Source organism: Heterocephalus glaber, unplaced genomic scaffold, assembly GCF_053883595.1.
Source record: "Heterocephalus glaber isolate CG9 unplaced genomic scaffold, H.glaber_assembly_v1.0 deba00001813, whole genome shotgun sequence".
Classification (NCBI taxonomy): domain Eukaryota; kingdom Metazoa; phylum Chordata; class Mammalia; order Rodentia; family Bathyergidae; genus Heterocephalus; species Heterocephalus glaber.
The window spans coordinates 2,769,806-2,797,414 of record NW_028258484.1 but is presented as its reverse complement, the minus strand read 5'-3'; the positions used below and the strand labels follow the sequence as shown (position 1 = coordinate 2,797,414).

Below are 27,609 nucleotides of genomic sequence, written 5' to 3'. Positions count from 1 at the left end.
AAAAGGACTGGGGAAGAAGGCCCTAAGTTCAATTCCCAGTGCCAACAAAGGAAGGAAGGAAGGAAGGGAAAAAGGGAGGGAGAGAGAAAGGTCAGGGGCAGTTCGTGTTACTTCTTTTGTCACTTGCAACTACAACACAATTCCTTGGCCCTGTGCTCTTTTGTTCTTGAACTCTGTACATTTATCCTTTGAGCAGGTTTTAGGGCAGAGAAAGCAGAATTCATTGAAGTCCATACTGATTTCTGTTCGGTACAACACTTTCTTTCTGTTTTTTAAAATAAGTGGGAGAAAGGAAGGAAGGGACAAGAAAAAAGTGAAAATAGAAGGAAAAAATGGAAATAAAGCTTTTGTATACAGGGAGGGGAAGGGGTTTGGGGGGGATGGGATAAAATAAAATAAAATTTATTTTAAAAAAACTAACTCAGAACTACACCCCTAACTGGCCTTCTAGAATTAAAAGGAATAGGAATTGTTTGATCAGAAAAGGTTCCCTGGGGGGGCGGACATTTGAATTGGGCTCTGAGGTTTGAATAAAACTCACCAGAAGGAACCAGGCATGGTGGCATACACCTGTAATCCTAGCACTTAGGAGGCTGAGGCAGGAGCATAGCTGTGAGTTCAAGGTCAGCCTGCGCTACATGTTGGTCCACGGCCAGTCTGAACAATATAGCGAGTCGCTGTCTCAAAAAACAAAACAAAACAGGGCTGGAGATTTAGCTCAGTGGTGCTGCACTACCTGCCTCACAAGTGCAAGGTCCCGAGTTTGATCCCCAGTACCAAAAAACAAAAACAAAACAAAGCAAAACAGTAAACAATAAAAACAACAACAAAAAAATTCACCAGGAGGATAAGAAAATCCCACAAGAAAGAAGGAAGGGGGTCTGGGGGTTTAGCTCAGTGGTTCCGCTGCCTGCCTCGAAAGCTCAAGGTCCTGAGTTCAATCCCCGGTACCAAAAAAGAAAAAAAAGGGGAGAGGAGGAGGGGGGGAGGGGAAAAAGAAAGAAAGGAAGGAAGGAAGGAAGGGAGAAAAGAGAGAGAGAGAGAAAGTTAATTAGTTCCCCAGGTAGAGGAACTGTGTGAGCAAAGGTCAGATGTGGGAGGGTACTCAGGCCTGGCCTCCAGGTGGGCTTCCTAAGGAAGCTTCTCACCTTGACCTCTCTTCTTTCTGGGAGGGGAAGCCAGGAACTGTGGATTCTTTTGGTTTATCCCCAGGCCATTGTAGCTCGAGCAAACAGCCTGAAGAATTCCGGAGTCCCTGATGACATCTTCAACCTGGACGACCTCTCTGTCCTGGTCAGCGGCTACCCACCTGTCCCTATGCTAGCCCAACCATTCAGTCTTCTGTCTCTCTTTGGCCCTTAAACCCCCTTGCCAACTCCCTTACAACAGTGCCCTGCCTAATCCCCAAGATGGCAGAGGCCTGCCAGAGTTGGGACACCCCTGATCTGGGCCTTGCCCCTCACACCCAGGACTTGAGCTACAACCAGCTGACAGAGTGCCCGAGGGAGCTGGAGAATGCCAAGAACATGTTGGTGCTGAACCTCAGCCATAACAGGTACTGGCCTCAAGGTGGGTCAGGGGCTGGGCCTGGGCTAGGTAATGTGTGAAGCAGACTCAGGTGGCCTTCCTCCTTGCCACCTACAGCATTGACAGCATCCCCAACCAGCTATTCATCAATCTCACCGATCTGCTGTACCTGGACCTCAGTGAAAACCGCTTGGAGAGCTTACCACCGCAGATGCGCCGCCTCGTGCACCTGCAGACGCTGGTGCTTAGCGGGAACCCGCTGCTGCATGCACAGCTCCGGTGGGCACCTTCAGTTTACTCCTCTTCCTGCCCACCCCACCCTGTCCTTCCTGAAGATTGCTCTTGATCTATTGTCTTGCATGCCTACCCTGCAGCTGGCCTTGACCTGCCCCTCTTAACACCCCCTAGGCCCTAATGACTCCTGTCACCCAGCCCTAATGACTCCTGTCACCCTGGCAGGCAGCTTCCAGCCATGACAGCCCTGCAGACCTTACATCTGCGGAACACACAGCGCACCCAGAGCAACCTTCCCACCAGCCTGGAGGGCCTGAGCAACCTTGCAGGTTGGGACCACCCTAGGGGCCCCTTCTAAGTTCTGGATCCCTCCAGGCTCCCTCACTTCTTCATGAAAAGAGAGGCTGAATCTTGCTTCTCCAGCCTTATCTGGTAGTTCAGATTATTTCTGTTAGGGCCGAGGATTTAGCTCAGTGGCACCACACCTGCCTTACAAGTGCAAGGTCCTGAGTTTGATCCTTGGTACGAAACAAAAAAAGATTATTTCTGTTGTCATCATGGTGGCCATTAGTGACATCGTATTGTGAGCACTGACTTTTTGCCTGACCTACTTGGTGGTGGGAAGTTTCTCTTCAAATGGAGAAACTGCAGCTCACACAGGTTGTCACAGCCTGACAGTAGCAGAACGGGGGTTCACTCTCGAGCTGGCTGCCCCAGCACCTGCTGTGCAGCCCCCTGCTGATGCTCTCCACCCGTTGCCCCAGATGTGGACCTGTCGTGCAATGACCTGACACGAGTGCCCGAGTGCCTGTACACCCTCCCCAGCCTTCGTCGCCTCAACCTCAGCAGCAACCAGATAGAGGAGCTGTCCCTGTGCATTGACCAGTGGGTGCACGTGGAGACTTTGAACCTCTCCCGAAACCAGCTCACCTCACTCCCTGTGCGTGTGGGACCAGGAGGGGTGGGAGAGGCTGCAGGGCTTGGACCTGACCACAGTTCTACCCGGCTCTCTCCAGTCAGCCATTTGCAAGCTGACCAAGCTGAAGAAGCTGTACCTGAACTCCAACAAGCTGGACTTTGATGGGCTGCCCTCTGGTATCGGCAAGGTGGCCAGCCTGGAGGAGTTCATGGCTGCCAACAACAACCTGGAGCTGATTCCCGAAAGTCTTTGCAGGTGCTGGGGCAGCTGGGCAGAGAACCCCAGAACTGGAGCCGGAACCCAGGCTGCAGTCTTTGGAGATGGGTTAACTGGCCTTTGTGAAGGCCCTGTGATTCCATTCCTGACTTGGGTTCTCCAGAGCTCCCTTTGGAAAGACACTGTTAGGGTTAAGGGCAAAAGAGTTCTGGGGCCAAGTGAACTGGGGCTTCAGCACTGCTTCTATGCCCTGCTGGAGGTCACAGTACCCATTAATGCAGTCTCTGGCTCTGAGAATGGAGGACACCTCCACACCCAGTTCCCCTGGCCCTATCTGCTACCCACTCCTCCCTCAGCTTTGGAAGTTTCCCCACCCCTTGTTTCCCCTCGTCACCTCCTGGTCTGGCCCTGTCCTTATAGATGCCCAAAGCTGAGGAAACTTGTCCTGAACAAGAACCGGCTGGTGACCCTCCCAGAGGCCATCCACTTCCTGACAGAGATTGAGGTCGGGTGGGCTGGGGTACTGAGGGTGGGGAGGGCTCAGAAAAGAAAGCAGAAGAATGTGCCCTGGAGTGAGGGGACCCTGCAGAGACCTTCAGGGGGGCAGTGCTAGATGCCAGTGGGGAGAAGATGAACCACATATTTGGCGCACTCACCCCAGCCAGCTGCAGAGGTGGCCAGGATGCGCACCTGGCCTCTCGAGTGGGGTGCAGACTTAGCGCCAGCTCTGCTTGTCCGGGACAGGTCCTGGATGTGCGGGAGAACCCTAGCCTGGTCATGCCCCCCAAACCTGCTGACCGTGCCGCCGAGTGGTACAACATTGACTTCTCACTGCAGAACCAGCTACGGCTGGCAGGTGCCTCCCCTGCCACAGTGGCTGCAGCAGCAGCTGGTGAGTAACAGAAGGTCTGGCCTGAGAGCAGGACTTGTCTCTGGGCCTCAACTTTTGCATCTGTAGAATGGGTGGGATTATAGCTCCCTGGCCATGGAGGATAGGGTTGGCCTGTAGCTAGCTGGATGCCCAAGAGTACAGGTCCAGCCAGAGCACAACAGCTTACTCACTACACCCCCAAGCAGGGAGTGGGCCTAAGGACCCCCTGGCTCGCAAGATGCGGCTACGGAGACGCAAGGACTCAGCCCAGGATGACCAGGCCAAGCAGGTGCTGAAGGGCATGTCAGATGTGGCCCAGGAGAAGAACAAAAAGCAGGAGGTAAGCCAGACCAGGGCTGGGTAGCCCCTGCAGTGGGTAGCAAGTAGAGGCCAGTCTGAGTGGCTTCATAATCATGCACTGTGACTGTGTCTCCCAGGAGAGCGTGGACACTCGGGTCTCCGGGGGTAAGGTGCGGCGCTGGGACCAGGGCCTGGAGAAGCCACGGCTTGACTACTCGGAGTTCTTTACAGAAGATGTGGGCCAGCTGCCAGGCCTGACCATCTGGCAGATTGAGAACTTTGTGCCTGTGCTGGTGGAGGAAGCCTTCCACAGCAAGTTCTATGAGGCTGACTGCTACATCGTGCTCAAGGTGGGGGTTGGCCCTGCATGGTTAGGAACCTCCTTAGAGTGGGACTCAGTGAGATGAGGTGGGAGGTAGACAGGCCAGGTGGTGATGGGCTAGTGAGCGAGGACAGTGCCATTCATCCTGGGGCTGGGAAGCCGGGGCAGGCTGTAGGAAGTCTCTCAGGATGGTACCTCTGCTCCCAGACCTTTCTGGATGATAGCGGCTCTCTGAACTGGGAGATCTACTACTGGATTGGCGGGGAGGCCACGCTGGACAAGAAAGCCTGCTCTGCCATTCACGCTGTCAACCTGAGGAACTATCTGGGCGCTGAGTGCCGCACGGTGCGGGAGGAGATGGGTGATGAGAGTGAGGAGTTCCTGCAGGTAAAAGAAGGCGGGGGTAACGGGTGCCCAGGGGCTTCCTGTGTGCAGAGGTTGGTGGGGCTAACTGGGCAGGATCAGGGATGGGCAGCTGGCAAGATGAGGTCTGGGGACCCCAGAGAGGCCAGAGGTGGCTGAAGCCTAGGTTAGTAGTAGGGGCTGTGGCTGAGGAGAAGGGGAGCCTGTGAGTACAGAAGCTGGACCGATGGGCTGACAGGGAGCTAGGGAAAAATGTGGCCAAGAGATACAGAGGCTGGAGCTGGGAGCTGTGACAGGGTGGACCACGAGTTGGGTGCCAAGGAGGCCAGGCCAAGTCCAGTCTGGAGCAAACTACAGAGCAGGTCAGCAAGCCACTGTGCTCTGTCCTCCCCACCCCACTCCACTAGCTCTTTACCTGCAGACACATTCACACTTTGTGATTTCAGCCAGATTCACCTAGGTTTGCACGCTTCCATAAACCAGCCTGCTTCGGTACCCCACTACACACATCTCAACATATTACCACATCTGAAGCACACAAACACATTTTTGTCCACTCTTATACCCCAAGGTGTTTGTGTTTATAGGCACAGTGTTTTTTTAACATCATAGATTTGTAGCAATTCACCTGTATCCAATTCTACCCAGCATCATGAGGTCTATGAGGAGGGGTGGAGACAGCTCCATGATGAACCGTACCTTCACATACACAGGTGTTTGACAATGACATCTCCTATATCGAGGGTGGAACAGCCAGTGGGTTCTACACTGTAGAGGACACGCACTACATCACCAGGTGAGGGTGTGTGGGGGATGAGTACTGATCTCAGACTCTGCTGGGATGGGTTGGAGGGGGAGGATCTGAGGAATAAATTGGCCCCTTGGTCCCATAATGAGCCATTGTTGTCTTGGTTCCCAGGATGTACCGTGTGTATGGGAAAAAGAACATTAAGTTGGAGCCTGTGCCCCTCAAGGGAACCTCCCTGGACCCAAGGTGAGCCCTTATGTGAGGTGGGGGTCTTGATGCTCAACCTCCTTTCTACCTGTAGGGGACATATTAGCGCCTCCTAAAGAAGAGCTTCTCTAGTCTAACCCTTCCTTGTCTCAGCTGGCAAGAGGGCCCACTCGGAAAGGGGGGCTAAAGCCCATAATGATGGATTTTTTTTGGTTGATTGGGGGCATGGGAACATCATTGTACATCGCTTTGTACATTGTACATCACAGCTCTTTCTCTTGTCCCTCTGGCCCAGGTTTGTCTTCTTGCTGGACCGAGGGCTGGACATCTATGTATGGCGGGGGGCCCAGGCCACACTGAGTAGCACCACCAAAGCCAGGTATGAGGGTACTGTGGGATGCTTTGTGCAAAGGAAAGGTGTCACCTGAGAAGGAGCATGGTCACTGAGGGCTTTGTGGCCCATCCTCAGGCTCTTTGCAGAGAAAATTAACAAGAATGAGCGGAAAGGGAAGGCAGAGATCACACCGCTGGTGCAGGGCCAGGAGGCCCCAGAATTCTGGGAGGCACTGGGTGGGGAGCCCTCTGAGATCAAGAAGCATGTGCCTGATGACTTCTGGCCACCCCAGCCTAAGCTGTATAAGGTACACTGGACAGTGGGGTACACGGCTGACCTATGTGACCAGGTGTTGGGAGAAGGGCCAGGTGGACTTTGGTAGGGAGAGGGTGCTACCTTCTGGATGAGGAGCAGCCTGAGCATCAGCTCTGAGCATAGTGGAAGTGCTTGTTTCTAGAAGGTGGGGGTTGGGGGAAACGGGCCTAGGTGCTATGGCTGGAACCTAGCTTTAATTTTGTGGTTGTTGGGAAACTCTGGAGGTTTCCTGAGGAGAAAGGGGACAATTTAGGAATTAGAAATGACAAAGGGAAAGAGAAGACAGGAATGCGTCTGTTAAAAGCCCCACCACTAACAGCACAATGGTTGAGTGCTTGCCTAGCAGGCATGAGGCCCTAGGTTCAATCCCTAGCACCACAAGGAAAAACAAAGCTGGGCATGGTGACACATGTCTATATTCCCAGTTATTAGGGAGGCCAAGGCAGGAGGATCACAAGTTCAAGGTCAGCCTGGGCTGAGAAATGGGCAGTTTAGGGAGATCCTGTCTCAACATAAAAAGGGCTGAGAATATACTTTGATCATGGTGGAAGGGGAAAACAGGTTGAGAGAGGAAGAGGCAGTGGACTTCAGCTGTACACCAAGGGAGGAGCAGACTCCAACTCAGGAGGGTGCTATAGACCCCTACCTTGCCCACTCTCTTCTCCTGCCAGGTGGGCCTGGGCCTGGGCTATTTAGAGCTACCGCAGATCAATTACAAGCTCTCTGTGGAACACAAGAAGCGGCCCAAAGTGGAGCTGATGCCAAGGATGCGGCTGGTAAGGCAAGCAGGATGATTGGGACCCAGGGCTGTCCAGATGGCTGGGTGCTGACCTCTGTCCTCTGCTCCTGCAGCTGCAGAGCCTGCTGGATACGCGCTGTGTGTACATCCTGGACTGTTGGTCAGATGTGTTCATCTGGCTTGGCCGCAAGTCTCCACGCCTGGTGCGTGCTGCTGCCCTCAAACTGGGCCAGGAGCTGTGCGGGATGTTGCACCGGCCACGCCATGCCACTGTCAGCCGCAGCCTTGAGGGCACTGAGGCCCAGGTGTGCTCCCATCTCAGGACGCCTGCTCCCCACAGTCCTGCAGACCCCGTCTTGCCCTGACTGTGGGTTGCATTACTCCTGCAGAGCTGGCCCAAACCATCTCCTTGTGGAACCACCTCTTCACAACCCATTCCATTTTTTTCTTAGTGAGACCTAGTGAGACTAGGCTGGGCTTCCCCGGCCCCTCCCCCAGCTCTCATCTAGACCCCACCACCTGGGCCCCTTTTCCAGAGCCTCATGGCCTCTCTCTGCTCCCCCACTAGGTGTTCAAGGCCAAGTTCAAGAACTGGGATGACGTATTGACGGTGGACTACACTCGCAACGCTGAGGCCGTGCTGCAGGGCCCGGGGCTGTCCGGGAAGGTGAAGCGTGATGCTGAGAAGAAAGACCAGATGAAGGCAGACCTCACAGCACTCTTCTTGCCCCGGCAGCGCCCTATGGCCTTGGCTGAGGTTAGGCAGGCTGGGGCAATGGGGTGGGGTGTGCGTGGCAGGGCAGAGCCCTGTGGGTGGGGCTTGGGGCCAGACCTCTGCTTGTGGCCCGCCAACCTGTGGGCCTGCAGGCGGAGCAGCTGATGGAGGAGTGGAACGAGGACCTGGACGGCATGGAGGGCTTCGTGCTGGAGGGCAAGAAGTTTGCAAGACTGCCTGAAGAAGAGTTTGGCCACTTCTACACGCAGGACTGCTACGTCTTTCTCTGCAGGTGCAGCAGCAGCATGTCCCCTTCCTGTCTTCTCCCTTGGACCTCTGGCCCCCGCTTACCTCTTCAACTCCTCAGGTACTGGGTTCCCGTGGAGTATGAGGAGGAGGAGAAGGAGGAAGGAAAGACCGCACCAGAGGGCAAAGAAGGCGAGGAGGGAGCAGCTGAGGTGGAGGAGAAGCAGCCTGAGGAGGACTTCCAGTGCATTGTGTACTTCTGGCAGGGCCGAGAGGCCTCCAACATGGGCTGGCTCACCTTCACCTTCAGTCTGCAGAAGAAGTTTGAGAGCCTCTTCCCGGGCAAGCTGGAGGTATGGTGCCAGTAGTGCTTGGGCCTATGGAGGGCGCCATACAGGCTGGGGGGCTGCTGGGGTCATGGAGCTTCCCCTGACACTTTGACACCTCCAGGTGGTACGCATGACACAGCAGCAGGAGAATGCCAAATTCCTGTCCCATTTCAAGAGAAAGTTCATCATCCACCGGGGCAAGAGGAAGGTGGCCCAGGGTACCCTGCAGCCAAGCTTCTACCAGATCCGCACGAATGGCAGCGCCCTCTGCACCCGGTGCCTGGCAGCAGGGGGCATGGTGGTTGCTAGGGAATTGGGAGCATTGCCTGACCCCTTGCTGACACCCCACTGTTCCCTAGGTGCATCCAGATCAACACTGATTGCAGCCTCCTCAACTCTGAGTTCTGCTTCATCCTCAAGGTTGGGTTATAGCTGTGAGGCAGGACAACAGGTCAAGGTGGTGGGTGTGGGGCTGGACCTGACCTACTCCCTCCACACATTCCACAGGTCCCTTTTGAGAGCGAGGACAACCAGGGCATTGTGTATGCCTGGGTGGGCCGAGCATCAGATCCAGATGAAGCCAAGCTGGCAGAAGATATCCTCAACACCATGTTTGATGTTTCCTACAGCAAACAGGTGACTCAGGTGGGGTGGGTAGGCAGAGTAGGCAAGGGCCTTGGGCTGAACTGATGACCCTTTTCCCATAGGTTATCAATGAAGGTGAGGAGCCTGAGAACTTCTTCTGGGTGGGCATTGGGGCCCAGAAGCCCTATGACGATGACGCAGAGTACATGAAGCACACAAGACTCTTCCGGTGAGGGCCCTGGCCTTCCCTCCCCAACTTCTTTCTCATTCCTAGCACTTGGCCTCACCTTGACCCTTGAACCCCAGGTGCTCCAATGAGAAGGGATACTTTGCAGTCACTGAGAAATGCTCTGACTTTTGCCAAGATGACCTGGCAGATGATGATATCATGTTGTTAGACAATGGGCAAGAGGTGAGACACCCCGCCCCCCCGACCCTGCCTATCCAAGGAGGAGCCCACCCATTTATAAATAGGAATTGTGGGGGCCAGGGATTTAGCTCAGTGGCACCACACCTGCCTTGCAAGTGCAAGGACCTGAGTTCAATCCCTGGTACCAAAAAAATGGAATTGTGGGACCAGAAGGGGAGTAATTCCCTAATCACCTAACCACTTACCCTATCCTCCCTATCCTCCCAGGTCTACATGTGGGTTGGGACCCAGACGAGCCAGGTGGAGATCAAACTAAGTCTGAAGGCCTGCCAGGTGAGAGAGAGGGGAAATGAGGTAGGGTAGGGTGTCTGAGGCCAGCCCAGCAGTGCTGGCGTCTCTGAGACCACCTGAGGCCCACTGCCACCTCCTTCCAGGTATATATCCAGCATATGCGGTCCAAAGAGCAAGAGCGACCCCGACGCCTGCGCCTGGTCCGCAAGGGCAATGAGCAGCATGCCTTCACTCGCTGCTTCCATGCCTGGAGCAGCTTCCGCCAAGCCCCAGCTTAGGCCATGCCTGTGGCCTGGGGTGAGGGGCCTTCTGATCACTTCTACTAGCTGAGAATGTACCCAGATGACAGCCCCTGGCCTGGCCACCCACCAGTGCTCCTGTACCCAACAGCACACAGCCCCATGCAGCACCAGTGGGGGTCTGGGAAAACAGCCTCCCCGCAGTGTGACCACACATGTGAAACCCCCTACCCGGGACAAAGCAGATGTGGTTGCTCTTTAAGAGATATTAAATGCTTTTATTTTCAATATTAAAAATCAGTATTCTTAATATTAAAACAACACTAACTTTTAAAAAAGGCCAGAAAAAAAGTTCAAGGTACAATCTACAGGGAAGCCCATCCTGATCCCCCCAACACACACATACCTAATAGCCCAGCTGAGATGCCCAGCAGGGTTCTCCATCACACACACACACAGGCTGAGGGCTGGCCTGGGGGCAAGTACCAAAATAGTTTTAGAAATAACTATCCAGACCAGCACTGGCATTAGAAAAATACTCTGCAAAGGGAGGATGGGTGTGTGTGGAGTGGGAGGTGGCCTGATGTTCAGCCCCGTCTGCCCTTTCCCAGAGGCAGCAGCCCCAGGGCAGCCACTTGCCCTAGGAAGGATTCAGCCAGCCTTGTCAACAGGCCCCAGGAAGAGCCCCTCAGAGGGCAGCTCCAGGGCCCAGTCTTGGTGGGGACAGGATGGCAGGTCCACTGGCGCCCACAGGTTAGCAGATATGGGTCTATGTTAAGGGACCAGGCAGAAGCCGGGGATCCAGGATGCCAGCTCCAGGCAGGGCAAGAGATGGCTGGGATCACGCTGGTCTTCCTGGTAGATGAAGACAAAGGGATCAGAGAGGGCAAGGGAGGAGGCTCAAAAGGGGCAGATGACCTGTCTAAAGTGTCCCAATAGTCAGACCTGGTCACACAAGTGCCCCCATGCCTCCTCCTATCCAGGGTAGGCAGGGCCCTTCAGTGATGGGCTTAGAGGGAGGCACTCTGGCTGGGTATCCAACTACTGCCGCACACCACCCACTGAGGACAGGGAGGAGCAGGGGTGACCCTAGGAGCAGACAAACAGGGACTATGCAGGGTCTGTGTGCAGCACAAGGTGGGTGGGGTACTAGGTGGCAAGTGGGCCAGGCAGAGCTTCAGGCTCAAGATAAGTAGGGTGTACCCTAAGATTCAGGCAGAACCAAGTGAGCCTCTGGCCAGGCTTGATGTGCCAGGTTCAACCCATGGGACCAACCTTGTGTGCCTCAGTGATCTCTCCTGTGAAAAGGCCCAGCCAAACCATCTCTGGTCTTTGCACTTCTAAGTTCCACACCCAGGATAGCCAAGAGTTAACATGCAGGACCTCTCTTCTGCCACCTAACTATGAAAATCACGCAGCATGGGTGCCCTAAGCCCCTTTTGGGACAACCCAAGGAAGGCAGCTAGGCCTCAGAGAGTGATCTCTGGAGGGGGCTTCCCTGTGGAGCCCAACAGGTTGGCAAAGCTGAGTAGGGAGGACCAGGTAGATGCAGGGCCCCATCCCTGTGGCACCTCATTTGATCAGGATGGTGCAGGCATGAGGTTCATCTTCCGCCAGGTTCCTCAGATTCTTCGACTCCTCAGAGCTGGGGCGGTGAACAGAGGATCAGTGTTGGGGGATGCCCTGATGGCCCTGGGGAGGGGAGCTTTGCAGACAAGGCAGCTGGCCTCACCCCAGGAAATCCTTCACATCCTCCACTGTGACATCCCCTGTCGTGTCCAATGTAGTGTCAGCGCTGGTAGCCGAGTCAATGGACATGGGTGAGAGTGTGGCCTCAGGCAGCTCTGGGGTGTCTGTAGGGAGGAAATGGTCAGCTCCTGCTGGGACCTCTTTGTACCCTCTGCACCTGGGGATACAGACCCTAACAGGCACATACCTGCCACTCCTCTGTGCAGCATCCAGCCCTGGCTCAGCTGCTGCCCCTGCAGAAGCCTGCCCCATCCCTGAGCAGCGTCCTCATTCCTCCCCATGACACCATCAGGCCACAGCCCGCCCCCATTCCGTGAGCGCCCCTCACCAGCTCCCTTGCTGTGGGCAGGATCAGGGCTTCCGTCATGGCTCTGGGGAGCCAGGATGATGCTTGGGGTTCCATTAGCCTGGCTCAGCTTGGGCGACTCTCGGACCCTGTGAGTGCAGAGGAACATGGCAGGTGCCACCTCCCTACCCTCCCACCCCTCACCCTGGAGAACAGAGAGGAGAGCTACTCCAGGGAGGGCAGAGCCCAGGGTGGGTTGAGACCTGGTCCTGGCCAGGGGTGGCCCCTCCACAAACCTGACCCGGGTGGAGCCGATGTCCAGAGAGCAGAGTGGCTCTGTGATGTTTCGGGCACTCAGGGAGAAGCGTTCAAATTCTGATGGGGAAATCAGGTAAAAGCCTAGGAGGGCAAGAGAAGAGGAAGTGCAGTCAAGAGAAGCAACAGCAGTCTTAGTGCTCAGCAGGTCCCTGCCCAACATGCTCACAGGATCTGTGCCACACCTGGAATGACCATTCCCTGGAAAGTCTAGTCCCATTCATGCCCCTCTTCCTCCCAACCACCCCACCCCGCCTCACCCTGGCCATGGCGTGTGAAGACACATGAGGCGATGCCACTGATGTCCTCCTTTCGAATACAGGAGTAGTGTACCTGGGGCCGCAAGCCAGGCACCGAGAAGACATGCACATCGCCCAGGTTGGTGAGGCAAGCCAGGCAGGTCTCGGCATAGTCCTCACAGGCCACACTAGCAAACGTGGCCAGGGCTACCTTTCGCACACGACAGCCCTCATGGGCTGTTAGCTTGAACTTGGTCTTGGCGCTCACCTTGGGCAGTGTGAACACCTGGTGGAAGATGGCCAATGAGCAGAACCTGGCCCTATCCTCAGGGCCCCTCACTTTTATGGCTACAGGGCACTAGCCTCCACCCCAAAGCCTAGCTTGCCCCACAGGCCTTAGCCCAACTATGCCCTGGACCACACTGCTACTCAAGACTTAAAGCAGCCTCCACTGGAAATTAAATCAAGCAACAGATCCTGAAGCTGTGTCTAGTACTCCCACCAAATATAAGCCTCTAGGGATTGGACTCAGGAGGTCCCACAAAGCCTAGAGCCTGAGGGGAGGGACAGTGAGATACCAGGGTCTTGGGGGAACTCAGCAGGCATCAGGGATCTCCTAGGAGGTCTCTGCTGGCTGGGGGCATTGTGATAGGGTAGGAAGGACTTGGAAAGCCTCAACAGTAGGCCATGGGCAGAGCAGGGGTTTCAGGGAGGGCAAGGGTGGGAACCCACAGCAGCTCACCTTAAACTGCTCCTCTGATGCAATGAGCACAGCATGCCCACCCTGCATGTCAGGCGCCTGTGCCAGGTCCCGAGAGGCCTCATAGGGCTCAGGCAGTGGGCGGCCACGTCCATCCAGCACAGCGATGGCCACTACAGGTGCCCGGTGCATCAACTGCACCTCTTTGCCCAGCACAGCCTCCACTGCCCGCTCAGGCCGCTTCTCACTTCCTGCCATGGCTGCTGGCACCTCCAGTGCATAGGCAAACACGGAGCCTGAGTTGGTGCCTGCCCACATAGTGGGCCCATGGTGGACCGCTGTGGGGGTAAAGCATGATGACAGGGGGGCTCACTGCAGTCTCCCATATCCTGAGCTCCTCTCCCATGTCTCCTGTGCCTCCACTTCATAACTGTGGTGCCCAAGACTCATAGTGGACTCCTTTTCCCACACATCCTCAGTGACCTTGACCCATCTTATGGCTCCTTTATTCTGCTGACTTCAGTTGCACCCTGGAAGATAGCCCTCTGCAGAGGCACAAGTAACCTCAACAATATCTGCATAAGATGTCAGGGGCCCTCAGACAAACCAATCCCACCAACCTGCTGTACCCTCAGGCCCATCTCAGCAAACGTAGCTTCCCCCTCCTGTGACTCAGGCCCCAGGCCCCCATGCTGACTCTGCCCTCAGCAGCCTGCTCCCCACATGGTGGCCAGAGGGAAGCCCCAACGTGGAATAAAATGAACCAAGGCCCACCCAGAACACTATCCATCCTGCTTTGTGTGAACCGAGCTTCCTGATGAAGTACACAGCAAAGCCATTGAGGAGCTCAGTTCCCCAGTGAAAAGTGAAAAACCAATTCAAGCCTGACAGCTCCAAGGCAGGAGTCCAGCACAGGGACGTGGAGCAAATTAGAAACCTCCAGGCTAGGCTGGCACAGTGGTGCATCCCTATAATCCCATCTAGGTAGGAGGCTGAGAGGCAGGAGGATTGAAAGTTCGAGGGCAACTTTGGCAACTTAGTGAGACATATCAAGGGGGAAAAAAAGCTAGACATGGTGGTGTACCAATTACAGAGTGCTGTAATCCAGGTACTCTGGATGGCTGAGACAGAAAGATCCCAAGTTCAAGCCCAAGCTGGCCAACTTAGTAAGACCCTGTCTCAAAATAAATACATTTATTGATTGATTAATTGGTTTCATTTTGTTTTGCTGTTTTGGTACTGGGGATTGAACTCAAGACCTTGCACTTGCAAGGCAGGTACAGTGTCACCGAGCTAAATCCCCGGCCCTCGATTGGTTTTTTGAGACAAGAGTCTCACTGTATAGTTCAGACTGGCTTTGAACTCACTATGTAGTCCAGGTGGCCTCATATAATGGCAATCCTCCTGCCTCAGGCCTCCCAAGTTCTGGGATTACAGGCATGCACCACCATGCACAGCTTTCAGAGGGACACAATAGCATAGTGTGGGGTGAACATAAAACAATGGCAGACACCCAGGGGTAAGGTAAAGTGTGTGGAACAACTGTACATCCTCTATTTTTGTATCATTATACAAGGTAAAAATCAATCAATGAGATAATCAATACACCCAGGACCAAGAGGAAAAAGCTAGGCCCTCAGCATGGCAGCCAGCACCAGCCCTGCTTGAGCCTCTCCTTCCTCGCCCTTCTCATTCTAACCACACAGTCCAGCAGTTCCTCTCCTACTTGACCACTACAGGCCTTTGGCACCAGCCCTGTCCCTCACCATCAGGCTCCCTACTTCCTCCTCAGGCCTTTGAGGCCTGCCAGGCACACTCAGCAACTCCCATCATCGGTGCCCCCAGGGCACCCGTCACCAGCATACAGTAGGCACTTGGTGACACTTTGAAACCTCCTGGAAGATGTGCTGCCACCACTTCCCCCACCACTACTCATTTCCTAGATGTATAACTGAGCCCACCCGGTCCCTGTCTGTGCCCAGCCTCACCATCTCGAAGGAATGTGTCAGCAAAGTAGAGGCAGCGCACAACGCCTGAGAGGGAGTCATCAGCAGACCGAGGCTCGATGCGGCGCTGCACAGGTGTCATCTCCACATCATGGGGGCAGGCTTGCTCTGCCAGTTGTGCATTGGCCTCTTGCAACTGGAAGGAGCAGGGGCTCTGAATATGTCTTCCCTGAGCCCCTTCTGCCTGGCATCCAACATTCACCCTTATCCATCCACTACACTCCCAGCTTGCCAGCTCATTCTGGAGCTGCCCGGGGTCCAGGGGCAGGGCTCAGCCCCAAGCTAGCCTCAGGAGCTCACCTTGCTATTGGCATTAGCAGCCCGCTTCTTGCCCGAGACTCGGCTCTTGCGGATGCGCCGGAAAGACTGGCGCAGCGACTTCTTGAGGGACTTCACCCGGGACAGTGGCCCCTCCATGGCCAGGGAATCGTTTGGGTGAAGGGTGCACCTAGGGTCAGGCAGGAGCCAGCTGAGCTATGCAGCAACCGCCTTGCTCCTGCTGGCCCCAAAGGCTGGGCACTACGAGGCCAGGTCAGAGAACCAAACCTCTCTAAGACTGCCCCTTTGGTCCTAGCAGCAGATGGTCCTCAGAATATTCCTGAGGACCGAAGCTACAGGGGTTTTTATTTTACTTTCTAAATTTTTCATTGTTTTTGTTTTTGGGTTTTTGTTTTGGTTCAAGGGGATCAAACTCAGGACCTTGCTCTTTCAAGGCAGGCGGTGGAACCACTGAGCTAAATCCCCAGCAATTGTTTTTTTTTGGTACTGGGGATCGAACTCAGGACCTTGCACTTGTAAGGCAGGCGCAGTGCCACTGAGCTAAATCCTTGGCTCAGAGGTTTTTAAATCAGCTTGCCTTTGCCATACTTTAGAAAGGGAAATTGAGGCCATGACCCCATCTCACTGGAGCTCCAGCTGCTCACCTGCACCCCAACCCCCCAAAGCACCCCCCACATACCTGGCCAGTACTGGGCTCTTGCGCCGATAGTCAAAAAGGCCAAAGCCATGACTGGTGCCAAAGGCCACAAGGCTCCACTCCGTATGGAGTGTGACAGCGGTGACAGCAGCTGGGGGCAGGCACTGCACCAGCACACGGGGCTGGAAGCCGGCAGGCCACAGGAGTGGCCCTGTGCGTGGGCTCAGCCGCTCATGGCCCTTCCACGTGAAGCCCTCACGATCCTGGAGGAGGTCCACACTGGCTACACTGACCGCCTGCTCCGCTGGCATGTCACTGAGCTCCAGCACCAGTACCTGAACCCACAGGCAGGGGAGCAGTGTTAGCATGGAGGAAGGACCATTCCTGGGCCCCATTCAGCCTGGGACCTCAAATAAACACCCTAGCCAGTGCCAGGGTGGTCCAGGACTGTCTTCTGTTCATCCACCAAATAAGCACTTTTTGAATGCCTATTATATACCAAGGCCCCAAATGACCATTAAGCAACAGTGGAGGCCAAAACTTCTTGACCCCTGCCTCCCTACCCCCACCCTCGCAAAAAGACTCTTACTGAGCCTCTTTCATTTACCTATAAGCCCACACAGCATGCTCTATATATTATGCAACAACCAAGGACACAGCAGAGTCCAAGTCCTCACCAGTTTCTCCCTCTTAGAGTGAAGTGCCATGCCCTCTCCCCTGAGCCTCTGTCTCCCACTTAGCAATAAGCACACACTGAGCACCTTCTGAATACTGTATAATAAAGCACCAGAGGCATGGCAGTAACTGCCCTCCCAGAGCTCATCTGACACTGTTCCCAGCCTTGCCTCAACTCTCCACAGTTTCCTCACCAGAGTCTGACTCAGCCCCATGACAGGCCCAGTTCCAATTTGTGCTGCCACAGACAGCCCTACCTGGAACCCTATTCCCACTTCTGGGCTTCTGCTCAGGCTTGTCCGTTTGCCCCTCCACCAGACCCTTCATTTCAGACTCATCTTTCCAAAAGCCTCTCCCTGAGATTCTCAACTCAGGGACACCAGCCCTACCTGGCCTGCAGTGCCTGCCACCACCATCTGGGCTGTGTACTTGCAGAGGGCCACTTTCTGCACACCAAGCCGGGGATCATCACTGTAGGGGTCAAAGCAGCCCACCTGAGGGGAAAGGACAGAGTCATAACACCACACAGAGCCTGAACCAGCTCAAGGCCAGGGGATGGGGCCCACCTTGCGGAAGGGCGGCCAGTCATCCTCAGCAGCCTGGGTCAGGCTGTCCACGTGTTCACAGTCTGTCTGAAAGAGGCCAGCCGTGCTCAGCTTGTAGAGTGGCCGCAGTGCCACACCAGAGGCATCCCAGAACCGCACAGTGCCATCCTCATGGCTGCAGAGAGAGCAGTTATCAGATCGTCCCTCAGAGGCCCACACACCCCTGTGCCACTTGTCCAGTGGGCACTCAATGAGCACCTACTGCATATGCCAAACATTGGCTGGAACCCTACAGCTACCACAGTAAGCACCTATTCTATAGGACAAACACATATTCGGTGCCTACTATATGCTAGACCACATCCATTACTTGTATGTAGGCCCGTGGAGCAGGGTGGGAAAGCATGGAAATGACCTCCTTTATTATCAGGAAATGGCAGAGGGGGGAAACACAAGGAAGAGAAGGGCAGTTCTGCCCCACTGAGGGCGCCCAGCAATCAGAGCAGGCTGCCACAAATAGGAAGTAGGCAGTCACAGAGCTGAGCGCAGGGAATTCCTGGAGGGACCAGGTGGCCACATATACAGAAGAACAGGAAGACTGTGGCAATGAGGAGGAAGCAGGGAGGGAAAGGAGGAGGACCATACTAACTAGGGCACAGCCTCAGGACACAGCTATAGAACCCAAATGAGGCCCTTGGTAGGAGGGGGAGCCCAGAGCCAGCGCATGAGGGTGTGTGACTGGGGCAGGCTGGGACTCACTCCAGCAGCCTTGAGAGCCATAGCAAATTCTCAACCAAGGAGGGCACACTGCTGCCTCAAAGGCCCAGCGCAGGCAGGAGGGAAGGCAGGGCAGGAAGTAGATAGAGCCTGAGTCACCAGGCACGTCAGCACCCGCCAGGCGCAGTCAGGCTCTCTAGCACCTGCCTTGGGCAGCTCTGCGTGGGCCAGCCCAGATTTTCCAGTCCCAGGACAGGCAGGCTAGGTGGGTGGAGCCCTGGGGTCTGCTGGAACTCAGTTCTTGGCCAAATGCAGAACAGGGCAGGGCCTTGCACAGGATCTATGGAAAAGCTTCATCCAATCCACTCTGGGAAAGGGGACAATGTGGACCTGCTAGGGCCAGGCCTGAGTCACTTGGCACCTCAGTGTCTGCAGGACCTGGGATGGGCCAGGAACACACTAGTCCTGAAGTGTAAAGGGTCTCAATCCCCCCCAACCTACCCAGTCAGCAGCAGCCCTCGCTGTGATGGCTCTTGGGCCAGGTTCTGGCCCCCGGTGATGGGCCAGCTCTGGAAGGACAGTAGAGATGTAAGTACAAGGTCAAGATAAAGTTCTCCTCCCCCTCACCCTGAGCATGGTAATCAGAGCTCCCTACACATACTAACACATTCCCACTTCCAGTCCTGGGCCTGATCACTGCCCTCCACCAAGAATAAACCATGTCCCCAAGACCTTGCCCCACAGGTCACTGCAGCCCATACCGAGGCACTGGAGACAGGCTGCGGGCTCTGCTGCTCGCCAGCGCTCACAATTCGGGCCCAGAGCTTGGCAGGGACGTTAGCAACATGGGCAGAACAGGTGATGGCGGACGAGTGCAGCGGGGCCAGGTAGGGGGCAGGCACAGCTGGCCAGCCAGGTGTCTGCAGGTCAAGCACCACCAGCTCCTCCTCTAGCAGCACGGCTAGGGCCCGTGGGTTGTCGAAGTCTACAGGATGGGGCAGGGTGAGCTGGGCCACAGGCAGCACAGGGTGGGGAAGGGGCAGGGCAGGCACACACCATCCTCCAGCCCTGTGCTGTGCACTGTGAAGAAGTCAATGATGCGGGAGGTAAAGTCCAACGTCACCAGTGTCTCCGCTCGCAGCACACTCACACAGTGGCGGTCACCATAGCTGGCTCGGGGCATGCCACCACTGAAGATAATAAAGTGGCCCCTGCAAGAAGGAGTCATGTGAGCCCACAGCTCCCTGAGCCCAGAGCACACATTCTTCACCCCTGTGTCCGGAGCCCACCCTTTTAGCCCCCCAGCCAGATATAGCCCCCAACCCATTCATTCTTCTCCCTCAACCTACCCAGATTCACAGTTCCGCCACAGAATCTTGTTGATGGCCTTGCAGGGAAAGGGGCCTGGGGGGTGGGACAGCGTCAGACCTCCTGTTCCTGGTCTGTCTTGCAGCTGTCTCTTGCCTCTCCCCAGGAGAAGGCCCACTACCCTGACCATGCCCCCCACCAAGGCCAGGTGGCCCTCCCATCACCACCCTCCAGTTCAGGCTTCTCCAGCACTCACCGTAGGGTGTGGTGGCCACAGTGGGCTGCAGTGTCAGGGAGCTGCCAGTTTCCACCGACCAGACAGCATAGCTGCCATCGCTGTGTGAGCTGATGATGGTGCCACCGCCCCGCCCCCAACACAGGCTCTCCAGTTGCTGTAGATGGGAGCAGGCGGGTGTGAGTGGCAGGTGCATGCGGGGGCCCAGGCTCAGGGAATGCAGGCCTCACCCACTTACCTGGTTCCCCAAGAAGATGTGGTCCACACACCGTGTAACCTGATTCCAAATGACCAGCAGGCCTCGGCTATACCCAATGAGGATCTTAGTAGGGTCCACGAGGTGCCCCTGGAGTGACTCCACAGGGCCCAAAGCCTTCCCACACCGGTAGTCATCTGGCACACTGCAGAGGGAGCCATTGTGAGTTAGGAGAACTTCTTGAGCACAGTGGATGCTGGAAAGCCCTCTGCCTCTCACCTGTGCAGAACCTCATCTGGGCTGAGGGTCTGTCCCTCCAGCAGCATCAAGGTGGTGACATCCAGGAAAAAGACAGTACCACCCTCAGTGCCCAGGACAGCTGTGTCATCAGTAGCCACCAGCAAGACCACTGTGATGCGGGTGAGGCTGGCAGGTGCACTGCAAGGGATAAGAGGAAGAGGATGAGGTGCAAGCCCACTTACCTGCTGAGGAGGGCATTGTGGGGGAGGTCTGGGCCCTCACTGTTGGCTCATTCCAAGCCCTCTGTACTGATAGGGCCTGCTTGTAGAGCAGGTGGGCACTGCAGGAAGGCAACTGTGGTGTAATTAGCACACTCAATTATTCATAAGGATGTCGACAGGCTGAAGGATAAAAATAGGTTCCCAGGTCTTTAAGAGGGACTCCCCACTCCTCCCAACACCAGGAGGAGAAGGCAGGAATCGAGACATTGCCCCATCCAAGACTAGGAGGTCTAGGACAGACCCAGCGTCCCTGAATCCCATGAAGGAATCCTGCTGCAGCCCTCCAGATGCCTCCTGACTGCAGAGGGCCCCAAAAAGCCCCAGCCAGTAGAGGGTAGGACTGCCAGGGAGCCAGTCCCTGGGTCAGGATTCCCCTATTCCAGCCACTGCAGGCCAGGCTGGAAAGGGAAAGTGTCTTGTACTCTCGCTGGGGCCAGGCCACTCAGCTATACCTGGGCACCCTGCCTGAACCTCACCAAGGACAGCTCACAGGACCCACTTGCCTCCAAACCTGCCTTTTCACTCACCCATGCACACAATGGCCCATCTCCCAACCCATTCAAAAAGCCGAGGATCTTTGCTGATGTCAGCTTGATTCAAACTATGCCAAGCCCCCAGACTGCCTCATCACTGTAGGAAGCACAATGGGAGGCTGGAGATCCAAGTTTAGCATGTACCATGTGTGTCTCCTGGGGCTCATAGCACTAAAGGTTCCCACAGTCGGGTGGCACCTCCCCTCTACCCCAGAAAGTCCAGAGCGCTCTCAGCTAAGCAAGGTCCTCCTAGGCTGTGTTCAAGGCACCCCTTACCCTAAACCTCAGCCTACTGGCTGCTGCCAGTCACCATCGTGCCTTGGCACAGCTGGCTCCCAATGGTCTCCCTGGGAGCTCCTGCCCATCAAATTTGCCCCAGCCAAGTTCTCTAGTACCTGACACCTTCATAGCTGGGCCGGCTGGGTGGCTGGAAGCTGAGTGCTTCCTCCAAGTGGGCACAGCCATTATGGTGGATGATCTCCCAGAGATGCAGACTACTGTCATCCAGCAGAGTCAGGAGGCGGCCCTAGAGGGTGAGCAGAGACCAAAACTGGGCTGGTCTGGCTGGGTGGTAGGACATGGGGACCACAAGGGTTTGGCCAGTGGGGGACAGAAGCTCACCTGGCCAGACAAGAAATGCATCTGGGTGACAGTGGCCGCATCTCTGTGTAGGCCTGTAAACTCCACACCAGGTGCACCATAGCTGAAGATGACTGATTAAGGACAGGAACACATAGGCACAGGCCAAAAAACTGTAGTATGAGAAATGCACAAATCTCCTTCCCTGGGACTATTCTGACAAACCCTGCCCTGACCTACCTGTCTAGATCTCTAAGACCCAGTGGGGCTCCCTCCCTGAAACAGTTCCAGTTCTATACCCCCAAGGTATACTGGCTCAGAGTGTAGGCTCCACACTGCTACAGTAAGCAGGATACTATCGTGGGACCTTGACTTGTTTATCTGTAAAATGGGCCTACTGCAGATGAAGTGAAAATAAAAACCTACCCAGCACAATTACCCCAGACCTGGCGCAAAGCTGGGGCACTACTCCACTTCAGCCTCAAGTGAATTTGTGTGTGCCTGCAAGTCTGGCAGGTTGGGATCAAGCAGGTCAGAGACACAGGAGAATGGTGAACCCCAAAGGCAGAGAAGATTCCAAACTGCCTCTTAGCACAGCTTCAGGCCCAAAGAAACCACCTATTTCCAGGCAGGTAGCCAATGGTCCACACTGCAAGGAGGCAGGGACACCACCCCACCCATTTTACAGATGAGTACACAGGGACTTAGAGAAGGCAGATGACCTGCTTGAAGCAATCAGTGCCAGGGCCTAGTGTTGTAGCAACTCCAGGGTTGACGGTGGACAACAGGGCAGAGGGGGCCCAGGAGAAAGGCTTTAGGGATGTTGCCACAGTGACAAGGCAAAATTCATTGCCTGGAGCCTGAGCTGGGATTCCCTGTAGGAGCCTGGTGGGGGCAGAGGAGGCGACAAAAGAGGGGGTGGGGGCAGGAGCAGCTGGGCAGAAAGCAGGGTCACCAAGGAGATAGGGCCAGCCCTGTAGGGGCAGAGGCAGCATTTGAGACCAGAGCTGGCCTCTCCAGCCTCAGTTTCCCAATCCCAGGGGCTCTATCCAGGTTGTGGGGGTTTAGAGGAAAAGGGAAGCAAAAGGGACCCAGGGCTGTGTCCTCCCCTTTGAGGCTCAGGGTACTCATTGGCACTTCAGGTTCTCTGTGAGCATGAAAAGGCACACACAGGAGACCCACCACAGGAGGGGCAGCTCAGAGTGCGTGCAGGCAAAGCCAATGCGTGAGATGTGGATGCTTGTGACATGGAGAAAAGGCTGCATAGACATGTATGAAGGTAGCACAGCACCCATGAGGGGTGGGAATAGCAGGCCAGGTAAGGGGCCAGGGCCCACAGGAGATGAGAGAACATCTCTGCCTACTGCACTCCCTAGAGCAGCCAATAAGCTCACAACCACAGGCTTTCACACCCACCTGCTGCCCAATGCTCCCAACCCTGGGATGAGAAGACTACCCCCAACCCAATCCCCCACTTTAGGCACTGATTTATTTTCTAACATCTGATGTCCATAACCAAGGTATGAGGACCCACAGCACCACATGGGGAGAGGGAGGAGTTGGCATGCTCACCAAGCAGCTGCTAGCCAGACAGACTCTGCACCTCAGTTTCCCTCAGAGCAGTTGGGGTGGGATTCTCTAGGATGGGCAAGAGGCATTCAGCTGCCTGCCAGTTCCCCACCCCCACCCTGGGCCTTCAGGGAAAATGCTCGCTTTGTGCAGCTCACACAGTCTATTGTGCAGTCGCCAGGATCCAGGTGGGGGCTGAGCTGCACTCACCATGCTGAGCCTGGCACTGCCCCACCCCCTTGGCTGAACACACGTGTCTTCACATTTACACATGTGTGTACCCAACTTACCAGGGCCCCCAGCCCACCCACCACCCTCAATGGGTTCATGGCCCAGCCCCCTGGCCCAGCCTCCCCAGTCACAGTTGCTGGGACAATGGCAGGGTCGCCTAGGAAACTGGCTGGCTGAAACAGTGTGGGACAGCTGTGGACACTGCAAACTGAGCTCCTTCATCACCCCTCTCCCAGCAAAGGATCCCATGGTCCCTAAGGGGAGTCATCCCAGGCTTGTCAGGCACACAGGCAATGCCAGCCTCCTCCAAGATCCCAGTTCCCACTGCAGCCACCACAAAATACCTACCAGGGCTGGGAGCCTGGCTTGCAGGGAACTGCTCACAGGTGGCCCAAACAGGGGCCCTGGGCCACAGCTGCAAAGGATACATCTTGACGGCCCCAGACCTGGTGCCGATAGCCATGATTCGAAGTTCAGGATCGAAGGCCAGGGCACTGGGCTGATTGGGGAATCCATGCTCCACAGTCTGTGGGGAGGGAGGGCTGCTGGGGACACATTCCTGGGCACTGTAGCCCCATCCACTCAGAGCCTACCAAAGACAGCGGCCTCCAGTCTCTGCTGCTGATGTACTGGGGAAAGAAGGCAGGTCCACTTGCTCTCAGTGCCTCAGTGTCCTCAACTGTTAAATGGGTGATTGTGCCTCCAGTCACTGGGGAGATGGCTGCTGAATCCCTGACTTTCCTGTGTGTGGCTCACATAGGCTATCTACCTTTTCCAAGCTCCAAATTCTCCTCAACATCCATGTCAACACCTCCATACACAAGGCTCTAGTAACAAATAGAATAAGGCTCAGAAAAGTAAAGGCACCGGAGAGGACCCCACCTGCCCCATGGTATTCTGTACCCCATTTTTAGAGGCACAAGCTGAAGCTTGATAAGGAACCATGCCAGGGTCCTATGCGAAGTCCATGCACTCCTCAAACATGGCCCCAGCATGGAGGCAAGAGGTCTAGGTTAACATCCAGGATCAGGTAGGCACAGGCAGACTGAGACCCAGAGAGAGATAGCTTCCTGTCTGACCCCTGAAGGTGTCACCCACCTCCCCACCCAGAAACTCCCAGGTAACTTAGTCTCAGCCTATCAAGGAAAGGACCTAAGAGGACTTATACTGTAGTGTCTGCCTGAGAGGCTCCCTGGGGAACCGGCACACAGGGACCCCACCCTGTTCAGGTGGGGATAACTGGCTTCACCTAGGTGTTTGGCCTTGCACTAATCACAGTACCTCCAAGCCTGTTTTTCATTGCTCACTCTTTTGTCCTCTACTGGGCACTGAAACAGTGAACCCATCTGAGGACAGAGTTGTCCATCCACCTGGGGGTTCATGAAGGCTTCCCTTTCCCACCAGCACGGCCATGTTCTGACCTTAACTAGCCAGCCCCAGGCTACAGTCTAGTGTCTGCTTGGTCAGGCACACAGGAACATCTGTATTGTATCCCCACACCCTTGAGTGGACCCTACCAGGCTTCTGCTTTACAGAACAGACTAGGTCATTTGTCCAGTATCTTTGTCCTTCACACCCCAAGTCTAATCCATTCCTGAGCCTCATTAGCTTAGCTTCAAGATACACAGAAGTCTCTCTTCATGCATCCTACAGCCACCAACCCCAACACCTCCCCCAACATCTCAGTCCAGCCTGCAAGGCTCCACAGCCACTTGCCTAGACTAGGGCTTGCTATAGTCTGTTCCCCACTCTGAGGCCAGAAAGAATCTGCAAAAACCATGGTCAGCTCCCTGCCCCCTTCTATTTATGATCCTCCAAGGGCTCCTGGCTCATGCACAGTCAAAGCCAAGTCTTCATTGTCTGGCCCTCTCTGTCAACATCTCCTCCTCTCTCCCTGGCTCATCTGATCACAGGCCCAAGGCCCTGTTAAAGGTCTCTTCCAATTCACAGGCAGGCTCCTGGCTCAGTGACTTTGCATCTACTTCCTTTCTGCTCCTACTGCACTTCATTACTCTCCAGGGCACCTGCTCCAAGAGGCCTCCCTAAACCATCCTGATGTTCGAAGTACCCCTACCCATACTCCCACACCCTCATCCTGCTTTATTTTATCCACAGCACTGGCCATTATCTGAACTACTGTGTACTTTACTTTTTTGTTTTAGCTTTCACTGTCTACATCAGCTCCTAGCTGTATTTGTCCCTTTTGGTTTTCACTGTGCCCCCAGCATCAAGATGTAAGGGCTCAGAATTAGATATGAAGTGCACATTTCACAGGCAACTTATGGCTTGGAGGTGGGATATGAACCTGAGTCCTAGAGTCCAAAATCCACATTTACTCCTGAGGTGGGTGGCAAACTCAGGAATCTCATGCCTAGGGTTCCCCTACCATCCCTTTTGGCAACCAAACCTTTTCCCCAAGACCACTCCCCCCACACACTGCTTCCCTCTCTGAATAGAGCCTCATCCTCAACTTACTGAGACCCTGTCTAAAAATAAAAAGGGGACAGGATGTAATTCAGTGGCAATGTGCCTGTCCAGTATTCGAGAGGCCCTGAGTTCAATCCCCAGTACTGGGGGAAAAAAAAAAAAGGTAATACAGTTTAATTCTCTTCACTTTCTGCCACCCTAGGGTCAACCTGTATGAGCCAAGGCTCAGAGCCTCACCCTTCATTTGCTGCAGATCCCTAGATGTGTACACCTCAATTCACTAGCTGAGAAAGTAACATTTAGCCCAGTGCCTACCCCTGCCTTCCTGGAATGGACAAGCTCTCACTTCAGGGGGGATCACCCTTACAGCCACCCCAGCACAGGAAGAAACACCATTTGGGGATCCCTGAGCACCAGCCTCCCCTCTCAGGTCCCTGGCAGGTCCTCAGTCAGCCACACTACCACCATCTGGGACCTCGGCCTGAGACATCCCAGAAATTCCCCTGTGAAAGTCTCCTCAGGGCAGCCCAAGGCAGCTCAGAATCACAGCAGCCCCTCCAAAACTCCCTGTCTCTCAAGGCTGAAGCCCAAGACCACCGTGGAGGGACTCAACACAGTGGCCCAGCTTGCTCTGTGACTTTGAGAAAACCCTCACACCCTCTCTTAACTTCAATTTTCTCACATGTGTGGTAAAGATAACTAATCCCAAACAGAAGGGACATAGATAGCTTTGGGGTAAAACTGAGTCCCCAACCAATCCCCTACACATGAGAGAAATTAGCATGGAGCAGGCTGAGCCTCATGCTACCTTTCATCAGTGCCAACTAGGCAGAGGCTAAAGGCCTTTCCCAGGGCCTGTCTTGTCCCACCCAGGGAAAGAAAAAACACCTGTCCACCTCCACTCGAGTTGGTGCCAAGTGTCAGGTCAGCTGGCTCATGGAAGCCAGAGCCCACAGCAAGGAGGAAAGTCGCCCCATTCATAGCTGGGGAAATTGAGGCATCACGATTTGAAATGCAGTTAGGTACATAGCTGGCTATGTAGCCTGGATACAACGTCTGGCAGGGCAGAACAAGGCAAGATAGGGTTTGGGGTAGTGAGGGAGGGGAGAGGAGGCTTCGGAAAGGGATTTCCCTGCCCCATCCCCCATTTCTGCCACCACTTCTCACCTCTCCCTGAGGAATGGGTGCCAAAACAAAACAAAGGCCAGACCTGGGTTATCCCAAGGGCCGCCCAGGGGCCACCAAAGAAAAACAGCGAAAGGCTGAGAGGTAGAGACCCCACAGAAACAGAGAGACACGCACGGAGAGACAGGCAAAAACTTGGGAGATGCAAAAGCAAAAACAGAAAGAAATGAGAGGCAGAGAGCTAAACGGAAACAGAGAAGAGATGCGGAGAGGTGCACAGGGACAGACGCAGAAAGTCGTCCCCCCCCCCCCCCCGACTCAGGAGAGGGAGACGGTCACAGATGCAGAGAGAGGGGCAGGGACCCAGAGAGACGCAAAGAGTACCAAAGAGACGGAGAGACTCAGAAACAGAGAAGGGCAGGGCCGGGGCCAGGGCCAGTGAGGCCCACAGAGCGCCTGGAGAGGCATGCACGAAAGTCAGCGAGACCAAGACCCACCCAGAGTCCGAGCGGAGGAAGAAGGACGCAGGCGGCGGGGCCCGCGAGGGACGCGAGGCTCCCGCCCCGGCCCCGCGCCAGCCGGACGCCCCCTCCCCCCGGCCCGACGCGGCTGCGGCTCCGGCCCCCGGCCCCCGGCCCCCAGCTCGGGCCCCAGCCCGGCCCCCACGCCCCAGCCCGGGCCGCTGCTGCACCTTGTTGAAAGCGAAGAGCTCCTGCTTGAGTTTCTCGCGCTGCGGGTCGGCGCCCTGCCTCCGGAACCGAAACTTCATCATCTTGCGCCCGGCTGCCGGCGCCGCGCCGCCGCCACCGCCACCGCCACCGCCGCCACCGCCGCCACCGCCGCCGCCCGCCGGTCCTGAAGCGCGGG

At 55.5% G+C, this 27,609-nt stretch overlaps 2 protein-coding genes across 10 annotated transcripts in view; one reads left to right on the top strand and one right to left on the bottom strand.

Annotated features, from left to right (window-relative positions):
- Flii (FLII actin remodeling protein) overlaps nucleotides 1-10,167 on the top strand; it is a 13,785-nt gene extending 3,618 nt beyond the window's left edge. For 4 of the 7 annotated variants that reach the window (XM_004868685.3, XM_021247590.2, XM_021247589.2 and 1 more), the window contains 27 exons: nucleotides 1,213-1,293; nucleotides 1,470-1,555; nucleotides 1,645-1,806; nucleotides 1,987-2,090; nucleotides 2,526-2,701; nucleotides 2,778-2,935; nucleotides 3,317-3,401; nucleotides 3,641-3,788; nucleotides 3,971-4,107; nucleotides 4,205-4,417; nucleotides 4,597-4,776; nucleotides 5,466-5,548; nucleotides 5,672-5,746; nucleotides 6,003-6,086; nucleotides 6,177-6,348; nucleotides 7,028-7,132; nucleotides 7,209-7,400; nucleotides 7,664-7,852; nucleotides 7,963-8,102; nucleotides 8,178-8,409; nucleotides 8,507-8,661; nucleotides 8,745-8,805; nucleotides 8,893-9,021; nucleotides 9,093-9,199; nucleotides 9,277-9,382; nucleotides 9,608-9,673; nucleotides 9,775-10,167. In XM_004868685.3, coding sequence (XP_004868742.1) covers nucleotides 1,213-1,293; nucleotides 1,470-1,555; nucleotides 1,645-1,806; nucleotides 1,987-2,090; nucleotides 2,526-2,701; nucleotides 2,778-2,935; nucleotides 3,317-3,401; nucleotides 3,641-3,788; nucleotides 3,971-4,107; nucleotides 4,205-4,417; nucleotides 4,597-4,776; nucleotides 5,466-5,548; nucleotides 5,672-5,746; nucleotides 6,003-6,086; nucleotides 6,177-6,348; nucleotides 7,028-7,132; nucleotides 7,209-7,400; nucleotides 7,664-7,852; nucleotides 7,963-8,102; nucleotides 8,178-8,409; nucleotides 8,507-8,661; nucleotides 8,745-8,805; nucleotides 8,893-9,021; nucleotides 9,093-9,199; nucleotides 9,277-9,382; nucleotides 9,608-9,673; nucleotides 9,775-9,909 — 3,561 coding nt within the window. In that variant the 3' untranslated portion in view covers nucleotides 9,910-10,167. The remainder of the gene's footprint in view (nucleotides 1-1,212; nucleotides 1,294-1,469; nucleotides 1,556-1,644; nucleotides 1,807-1,986; nucleotides 2,091-2,525; nucleotides 2,702-2,777; nucleotides 2,936-3,316; nucleotides 3,402-3,640; nucleotides 3,789-3,970; nucleotides 4,108-4,204; nucleotides 4,418-4,596; nucleotides 4,777-5,465; nucleotides 5,549-5,671; nucleotides 5,747-6,002; nucleotides 6,087-6,176; nucleotides 6,349-7,027; nucleotides 7,133-7,208; nucleotides 7,401-7,663; nucleotides 7,853-7,962; nucleotides 8,103-8,177; nucleotides 8,410-8,506; nucleotides 8,662-8,744; nucleotides 8,806-8,892; nucleotides 9,022-9,092; nucleotides 9,200-9,276; nucleotides 9,383-9,607; nucleotides 9,674-9,774) is intronic. The other 3 variants (XM_004868686.3, XM_087203940.1, XM_021247588.1) reach the window with 1 other exon arrangement.
- On the bottom strand, nucleotides 10,128-27,609 carry Llgl1 (LLGL scribble cell polarity complex component 1). Of its 3 annotated transcripts, XM_087203941.1 has the most exons (24): nucleotides 27,434-27,559; nucleotides 23,784-23,819; nucleotides 23,619-23,716; nucleotides 21,433-21,514; nucleotides 21,207-21,337; nucleotides 20,037-20,195; nucleotides 19,800-19,962; nucleotides 19,583-19,718; nucleotides 19,368-19,422; nucleotides 19,075-19,229; nucleotides 18,780-19,003; nucleotides 18,520-18,587; nucleotides 17,323-17,476; nucleotides 17,146-17,250; nucleotides 16,124-16,416; nucleotides 15,466-15,613; nucleotides 15,148-15,301; nucleotides 13,202-13,497; nucleotides 12,481-12,745; nucleotides 12,202-12,304; nucleotides 11,948-12,054; nucleotides 11,603-11,723; nucleotides 11,442-11,515; nucleotides 10,128-10,725 (listed from the first exon to the last, which is right to left on the bottom strand). In XM_087203941.1, the coding sequence occupies exons 1-23, from the start codon at nucleotides 27,512-27,514 to the stop codon at nucleotides 11,443-11,445; spliced, it is 3,207 nt and encodes a 1,068-aa protein (XP_087060067.1). In that variant the 5' UTR covers nucleotides 27,515-27,559; the 3' UTR covers nucleotides 10,128-10,725; nucleotide 11,442. The 3 variants fall into 3 exon arrangements, with proteins under 3 accessions (XP_087060067.1, XP_004868749.1, XP_087060068.1); XM_004868692.4 differs by lacking the exon at nucleotides 23,784-23,819 and having other exon boundaries at nucleotides 27,434-27,609; XM_087203942.1 differs by lacking the exons at nucleotides 21,207-21,337; nucleotides 21,433-21,514; nucleotides 23,619-23,716; nucleotides 23,784-23,819 and having other exon boundaries at nucleotides 27,434-27,517.

Excerpts from the sequence above, each read along its gene's own strand:
- Llgl1 (XM_087203941.1), bottom strand. The coding sequence starts at position 27,514 with ATGATGAAGTTTCGGTTCCGGAGGCAGGGCGCCGACCCGCAGCGCGAG. Across the intron at positions 21,515-23,618 it reads AGGTCTGGGGCCGTCAAGAT|CTATGGTGCACCTGGTGTGG; the intron begins GTATCCTTTGCA and ends AGTCATCTTCAG. Across the intron at positions 13,498-15,147 it reads TGACACATTCCTTCGAGATG|CGGTCCACCATGGGCCCACT; the intron begins GTGAGGCTGGGC and ends TTACCCCCACAG.